The sequence below is a fragment of the Microtus ochrogaster genome, chromosome 16, assembly GCF_000317375.1.
Source record: "Microtus ochrogaster isolate Prairie Vole_2 chromosome 16, MicOch1.0, whole genome shotgun sequence".
In the NCBI taxonomy this organism is placed as follows: Eukaryota; Metazoa; Chordata; class Mammalia; order Rodentia; family Cricetidae; genus Microtus; species Microtus ochrogaster.
In genome coordinates this window covers 35294557-35302844 of record NC_022018.1, presented here as the reverse complement: position 1 = coordinate 35302844, position 8288 = coordinate 35294557, and the positions used below count along the sequence as shown (strand labels likewise).

Here is an 8288-nt window from a genome sequence, read left to right as displayed (position 1 = left end):
TCTCTCTCTCTCTCTCTCATTCTTTCATCTATGTGTATTTTCATATGTGTATATGAAATCAAGTAATTAAAATACAACAAATCTCACACACACACACACACACACACACACACACACACACACACACACACAATGGTAAGTCAGTCAAGTGAAATGGCACCAGCATTCTTAGGAAATGTTCCTTGACTCCAGCAGGCCCTTGACTGCACTTCCTCTCTGACTTCGTTCCGTCTCCCTTTCCAGGTTCAGCAGATTGATCGTGTGGTAGAAGTTGTGGAGGAAACAATTAAAGGTAATGGCGGAGCATAAGATGTGCAGATGCATCTTCTGAACTAAAATTTTCTTATACCATTCAGTTAACACTTATTAATCATTTTTATAAAAGATACTGTTATATAAAAAGATTTTATAGGATAAAATCATACATTTTGTCCTTGAACTCACACATAGACTAGGAGGTATATATATTATATATTATATTGTTCTTAAGTTTTTATTTAAAATTTTCTATAAGACACTCGAAAGAAATGAGCAGGGAAGTCATGTAAAGATACAGAGGGTTTGCAGAGTAAAATAAAGTAATCTTTAAAAGCCATATACTGTGTGATGTCAATTATATGGCATTCTGGAAGAGGGCAGCTATAGAAGCAATCCAGGTAACCTAGAGGTATAGGAAACTGTTGAAGAAACAGAATCCAGAAGTGTTTTGGGGCAGTGATACTCTTGATGATATTGTGACACTGAACACCTGTCAGGATGCACTTGCTCAAAACATTAAACTTCTGATGTCAACTGTGAATGCTAGTGACCTGCCAACATCTTCTCCATCCTTAATAAACCTACCCCCAAGGTAATCTGGTGCAGATTGTTGGCAGTGGATTATAGAAACTCTTGCCCCTGCGCAGCCTCTGTGAACCTGAAGCTTCTTGGAAAAATAAAATGAATTTTAAAAATGAATGGCATTCAATAGTGAGCTTCGCTGGAGGTGTGTAGAGGTATGTCAGGAAACAAGGGCCTTTCTCTCCCAGGTAAGTTTGATGAGTTATGGCATCTCCCTGATGAGTTTGGCCCAGTGTAGGTTCACTGGAGAGGCTGTGTTGAGTTTAGTTATGATGAGATGAGGTTTGTGGGACTCTTCCCTGGCCGTTTGGAGGATGGACAGGGGGTGACTTTAGTGCTTGGTAGCTAATGAGAGCTCTGGAGGCCGAGGCGTGGTCTGACAGGTTTATTTAGCAGGTGTTGGCACTGAACCCTGTGCAGCTTAAGTGGTTGGCTGAGTTTGCTTCGTAATATGTAAGAGATATTCGTCCTTTAGCTCCTGTTTCTACTGACCGCACTTCATTTAGAGAGCCCAGCCAGAGGAATAATGTGCTTCCCACCCTGTAGCATTGAGACATTTGTTGATTGCCTTTGAGCACATTATTTTTCTGATGCTTAATGTTCTCAGTGGCAGCTGGAGAGGATTTGAAGGTTTTTCTGTAGATTTTTCAGCTACTTTGCTTTTATCTTAATGTCCCAAACGGAACGATGTAGCCTCTGTTTGCCTCTCCAGAGCTGTTTTCTACATTCGTCTGTGTCCATTTAGGCTGGCATTTATGTGCTATATTACTTGAGATCCTTGCTCATTGGTACCCAGAGGAGTTCTTGTTTTCTGATGCTCAGGAGGACCTTCACTCTGTTGTCCATTAGAACCTTTGATCTCTGGGTCCTAGTAGGATCTAATGATATTTAGCTAACTGGGGGAGGTGACTCTCCACCATCATACACCATCAGATATGCAGGCAGGTGCATTTACCCCACTGACTCATCTTCCTTAAGTTTTTTTTTGTGTGTATTTATATATATTTTGTTGGGGGAGAATATGAGTTATGAAACCAGAAATGGGACTGTGAGACCTGATCTTAAGGGGGGGGCATGTGTTATGAATGCATAAAGGGATTTTGATCAAAAGGATACTAACTAGTTTTGTGGAGAATAAGGGGATTGGAGAGGAGAACAAATAAGAACAAATATGTATGAAAATGCCATAATGAATGTATTACTTTGTGTTCTAACTCAAATGAATTAACCCAGACAGTATAAAGAAATCCCACTCCCTGACCGTCACATAGCCCTACCTTTCTTACTTGTTTAAATATTGACTTAGCTACTGTCAGGCTGACCTTACATGCTAACACTTGCACAGCATAATGTCTGATTATATGGGAAGACGAGACTCTGTGAAGGACTTCTTGAAATCTGCTACTGCAAGCCAGTTTCTGTTTGAATGTCATTGGTTAATGTCTCTGTGCTGATTGTTTATGCTATCTATGTAGTGTGCTCACTTTTGTCACTTTCTAAGATCCATGTTCTGATTTCTACATCATACTGCTTTATATCATATGATGAGTACTGTAAAGTATCAGTCCCACAAAGAACTTTTATTGCATATAAACTTTATATTATTTTCTCTACTAGGACTCATTTTGTAAAATAAAGCGAGTTCTGACTCCATTACCGAAATATGCTCATTCAGCATGCACAGCGTCAACACACTTTTTTTATACACCACCTTCCAAGGACCGCAGGACAAATCAGCCAGCAAAACGCTTGCTGTGTGAGCCTGGGGGCCACCGCTTATTCCCCAGAGCCCACAGGGAAAAGCTGGCATGGTAGCATGTTTTTAGTAAACTCAGCCCAGGAAAGGTGGATGGATATGGGAGGATTCCTAGGGCTCCCTGGCCGGCCCACCTCCATGAATCTGCATTGTGTGTTTCAAGCCAGTGGAAGAGCCTGTCTCAAAAATAAGACAGGTGGTACCCTAGCAACACCAAACTGTGGCTGTCCTTTGGTCTGCACATCATACACCCCTTTTATGTGTACCCGTACTCTCGTGTACCTGCATTCATGATCATGCGGCACACACATATGCACACACAAAGCTTTCTTTACGATGTGATTTTAACAACAACAACAACAACAACAACAACAACAACAACAACAACAACAACAACAACAACTAGGCTGCCTGACCATAACCTGGTTAGCTTGGTGTTGGAGACTGGCCTTGTCATTCCTCACCAGGTTCCTGGTGTTGAGAGCAACTGTTATGTTTGGTTGTGATTTAGGGTCCTAAGACAGAAAAGCAGCCCGGGTTCTCCTAGCTTTTTACACACATGCTTATGTTTCAGGATCCTGTGACAGTCTAGCCACCCATGCTCCTTTTTAATCCTTTAATTATTTAGATAACAAATCACTTACAAAATTGATTTTCATTGTCAGTTTTTTATAGAAATGGCAGCTTACGTTCGCTTGTCGAGTTTGAAACTTCCCCTGCTTCATGAGCAGGTCTTGGTAGGACTACACTTTGCATTAATTACTGTAGCAGCTGTAATCAGCACCTTGTCTAGTTCTTCGTAGCTTATCTTTCCTTAGACATTAATTCGTTTGTACTCTACAGGAAGCCTGCTTGCACTGATTATGCACTGGCCAGCGACAAGTCTGAAACCTTCCTCTCTTGTTCCAAAGCTCATGTTATTTCTGTTCTGTCGGGCTGCTTATAGTGGACAGAGGAGAGTAAGGAGGGGACCTGTGGCTGTGATCATCCTCCTGTTATAGTGGACAGAGGGGAGTGAGGAGGGACCTGTGGCTGTAATCATCCTCCTGTTATAGTGGACAGAGGGGAGTGAGGAGGGACCTGTGGCTGTAATCACCTCCTGTTATAGTGGACAGAGAGTGAGGAGGGACCTGTGGCTGTAATCACCTCCTGTTATAGTGGACAGAGGGGAGTGAGGAGGGACCTGTGGCTGTAATCACCACCCCTTTCTCATTGTTTAACTTGCTGTTCACTTTTTCTGATTCTTGCCCAGTCTTAATATGAGGGGAGGGCCCTAGTCTTACTGCAACTTGCTATGCCATGATTGCCATATCCATGGGAGACCTGCCCTTTCCTAAACAAAAATGGAGGAGGAGTGGATGGAGGCTTGCTGAAGGGAGGTGAGGGAGAGGGAACTGTGATTGGGATGTGAAAAATTATTTTAAAAATACAAAATTTAATGTATATAATTTTGAGTATTTTAATAATAAAATATATTTAAAAATTTACAAATATATTTGATTGACTTTGACTGGTTATAACTAGTACCGGACAGCTTTCATTATTTGTGCTTTATAAATGTTTTTTAGGAGCATTTTCCTTTCAGAATGTCTTACTTTTCAGCATCGGTCTCCTTTTTCCCCAGTGTTAGGAGGGAATTTGGTTCCAGTCAGTGGGATTTGGTTGTGGTGATAGACTTTTTACTTGATTGGTTTTAAGGAAAATTAGCAAGAAGTTGAAGTTCTGCAGAGTGTACTGTGACATAGAAAATGTATCCTGCTTACCCAGCCCAGACGACGGGAATGACTCTAATGAGTGTCCCTCCTGAGACAAGGTCTGTCACTGAGTCTGCAGCTAGTTGTGTTTTGGCTTGGGTGGTGACCAGCAAGGTGGCCATCTTCTGTCCCTGGCCGTCTCCTGGGGTTGGGAGTAGGACTACTTTTTGTATGGATACTAGGGATGCAGACTCAGGCTTCATACGTGCACAACACATCCTCTTATTCCCCGAGCTATCTCCACACTCTGTCTTCAAAGGGAAATTTGTCTCAAGGTTCCCAAAGTTGCGCAATTATTATACCCCTGTTGTTTTCTAGCAGCGAGCTCTGCTTCCATGGCTGGTTGTGGTAACTTTAGTATGGTAGCTGTGAGCATGAGAAACAGTAATGTTTTATATTGTGACATGGATGCTTTCTACAGGGACAGAAACATCTATCCCTGTATTCTTTCAAATACCACAACTTTGTAGCTCTCTAACCAATTTCTAAATCAGGAAGGTCTGCCCTAGCAAGGCAGGCAGTGGGCTGCAAGGCCTCTATTCAGGGTCAGGGCTAAGATCTGCCTGCTCTTCTTTCAGAACTGTTTTGGCTGTTGACAGTTTGGATGGGCACCTGAGTTAGACTGCAGAGAATTACTTAATCCCTCACATATCTCCTTCCCTTGTCATAAAAGGCATCTCTGCTCCCCGAAGAAGGTGTTTCCGGGAGAGTAAGAGGAGATGCTGCCTTGGCGTGCCCTCTTTGTCGCAGCAGTCTGCCGATTAGCCCAGCCGCAGTCAGAATGAGCGCAGCCTGCAGCTCTGAGATGGAGGCAGAGCGTCACTAAGGACCTCCTGTTCTAGCAATGTTTTCATTTTCCTTGTGAAGCTCTTTCTCGCCCACATACCAGTTTCTCACTTCAGTGTTGTAGGGCAGGCACGTTGTTCTGTGGAACATGAGTCTTGACATATAATAACCTTCAGGCTTGCAGAGACTTCACCTGTGTTTTCTAATCTTAGAACATCTTCCCAAGCTACCTGTCTATCAGGGAGGGTCTCGTTTTTTTTTTAATTAAATAAGTTAATCCATATTAAGTAGTATGATTTTTATTTATTGAGAATATCATGCAAATGTGCAATGTGCTTTGGTCTTATTTGTCTACTCAACTTTAAATAATTTCCCCTTACAACACCTTCCCAGCTTCAAGTCCTTTTTTTCAAACCACCCACCTATTCTAATAATGCCATCTATATACTCACTAGCATGGGACTACCCACTGGACGTGGCCAACCTACCCTGACCACATTCCTAAAGAACGCTGGCTGTCGGTCCCCTTGCAGCCATTCACTGTGAGTAGCTCCTCAGCTAGGGGTAGAGGCTCATGTGCCCTCTTCCATCCAAGCTGGAATGGTGATTGGATTGTTCCTACATAGGTCTTGTGTAGGCAGCCACGGCTCCTGGAAGTCCACCCTGCTGTGTCCAGAAGAGACTGTTTGCATTACTCCTTCCTGACCACTGCTCTTACAGTCGTTTGACCTTGTCTTGATGATTTCTGTGCTTTGGGAGGACAAGTTGTAATACAGATGTCTCGTTTATGACTACACACTCCACTGACACTTGTTCTTTGCACTTAGGTCAGTTGTGAGTCTCTGTATCTTCCACCCCACTAAGATGTTTCTCTGATTGGCCTTGAAAGCTGCATTAATCTCTGGATATAGAAATATCTAACCAAAGTTCAGCTTGAAATTATGTTTAGTGGAAAAATAATAGGGATAGTTTCATCCTCAGTGCCTATGAACTTCCCAGCCATAGTCCTTGGCCAGATATGCCAGGCATGAGCTTTCTCTTCTGGAGGCATTAAATCCAATCAGAAAGTGGTCGGTTAGCCCCATGACATTTGTGCGACTTTTATACGAGCGGGCGTATCTTGCTAGGCCATCATTATTGTCAGCTGCAGTTTCACTGCTGGATAAGACTGTTGCTCTGTGAGAACACTGGTTGTCCTTCCAGAGGACCTCAGTTCAATTCCTAGCACCCACATGGCAGCTCACAACCATCGCTAACTCTAGTTCTAGAGGATTCAACACCCTCACACAGACATAGATGAAATAAAAATATAAAGAAATAAAATTAATTCATAAAACAGACAAATAAAACCAAAAACTTTTGCTGCCATTTATTCCCCTGCCTAGCACCTTCTGGTAGGAGAGCTAGTTATCGGGGTGAAAACCTCCATGTCAGTAGCAGCTTCATTTCTCCAAATCCTACAACCAGAGTTTGTGGAGTCGTCAGCAGTCAGGTCTTACCACCACGTTCTGGTGGTTATCTAAGAGTTTTACAGTCCTCATGTTTTGTTAAACTCTAGAAACTAGTGTGCTGAGAGACTCCAGTGCTTCTGGGGCTCTCTTCCCCAGTGTTGGCTTATGAGACTCCAGTGCTTCTGTGGGCTCTCTTCCCCAGCGTTGGCTTATGCTTTCAGTTCCTTCATTCAGCTCATAAAGGAAAAGGTATTTCTAGCAAATATATGTGTTTGTCTGTGTTAGGGTATGCGCATCGTTCCCAGGAGTCAGAGGCTGTGGATCCACTTGGAGCTGGAATTGTAAGCAGCTGTGGCCCTCCTGATGTAGGTTCTGGGAACTTGATTCAGATTCTCTTCCAGGATTGTATGCTCCCTTAACTGCTGAGCCATCTGCAGCCCCATCTTACTATGTCGAGTGCTGTTACTCCAGTTACCATAAGTTCTTTCTACTTGAGGAGCACACTGTTTTGTCCTAGTGACAGAAGGGAGCTTGAGTTGTCAAGGCAGTTTTAATGTTAAATATTCTTTCCCAACCTCAGTTTGTGAAGACTTCTCCTTCTGTTGAAATCATTTTCAACCGGTCATTGTTGTGGATATCTGAGAGTGCCCTTCCCCTCAGAAGTGTTGCTTATGGGGAATTATATTGAATTGTGTAGAGAAAAGCTTTGACGATTCTCTGCCCTCTGCCCCCATGTCATTTTGAGTTGCTTTCCTAGGAGCTGTTCCAGGATGTTGACCCGAGCCTTAGGGTTCAGACCTGACTTCTCAGTGTGTGTCTAGTAGTTCTACATTTGGGCCAAGTCAGCAGTCAGCAAAAATCAAGAAATCGTGGCAGGGGTCCTCATTGTTGCTAGTAGGCTGTTGGTCACATAGCAAGGAAACAATGGCCTGGCCTCTAAAATTAGGTGGATTGAATGAAGTTTTGAAGGAAAGTCTTAGCTGTTGGCTCTTTTACAGGGCCTTTAGAAACAAAGAACTCAAAGACCAAAATATACAAAAGGGGTCTCAGTTGTCAGACTGTTGATGTTTTTCTAGTATGTAATGACTCTTCAATCTCATGTGAGAGACTGAGGAGGGAAGAGGTTGCTGTGTAGTGTCACAACTTAGTAACGGATAGATACACGTTTTGAGGGTCCTCATGTTTATAACATTCTTTTACCGTGTGTATGGGCTTGTGAATGACCTTGCTGACTGACTCCCTAATCAGAGACCTGGGTGACTTTCCTCCTCCTATAAAGGCCTTGAGACCTGTGGGGTTTAGTCAGATTTTGTTTTTGATCCACAGACAATACTGCATATTGATGCAGCTTGTATAGCGACTAACGCACAAATCGTGTAGGATGGCTTGGCTCTTCTTGACCCAAGTGTAGTGTTATCAATTTGAAATTATTGTGTAGCAGTGAATCATAAGCAGCTACCTTCTGGTTTCAAAATTTACTACTGTGTAATAATAAAATCGTTTAGTGAAAAATTTCAATGAACTAGCTCCAGTGTAACCAGCGTGGAATCAGGGTTTTGAAGTTGGTTTATAAATAGCTGTTGGAAGCTTTGGGGATTATGATTGAATTTAGATTTTAGTGTTAGTTTTAAGTAATATTTAAAAATATTAGCTTAGAGAAATAATTTTTTTTTTGTTTTTTTTGTTTTTGTTTTTGTTTTT

The 8288-nt window shown here is 42.4% G+C and overlaps 1 protein-coding gene across 3 annotated transcripts in view; it reads left to right on the top strand.

Annotated features, from left to right (window-relative positions):
• Positions 1 to 8288, top strand: part of Cdkal1 (CDK5 regulatory subunit associated protein 1 like 1) — a 549403-nt gene that overhangs the window by 149270 nt on the left and 391845 nt on the right. For all 3 annotated transcript variants that reach the window (XM_013349127.2, XM_026783099.1, XM_013349128.1), the window contains one exon: positions 244 to 292. In XM_013349127.2, coding sequence (XP_013204581.2) covers positions 244 to 292 — 49 coding nt within the window. The remainder of the gene's footprint in view (positions 1 to 243; positions 293 to 8288) is intronic.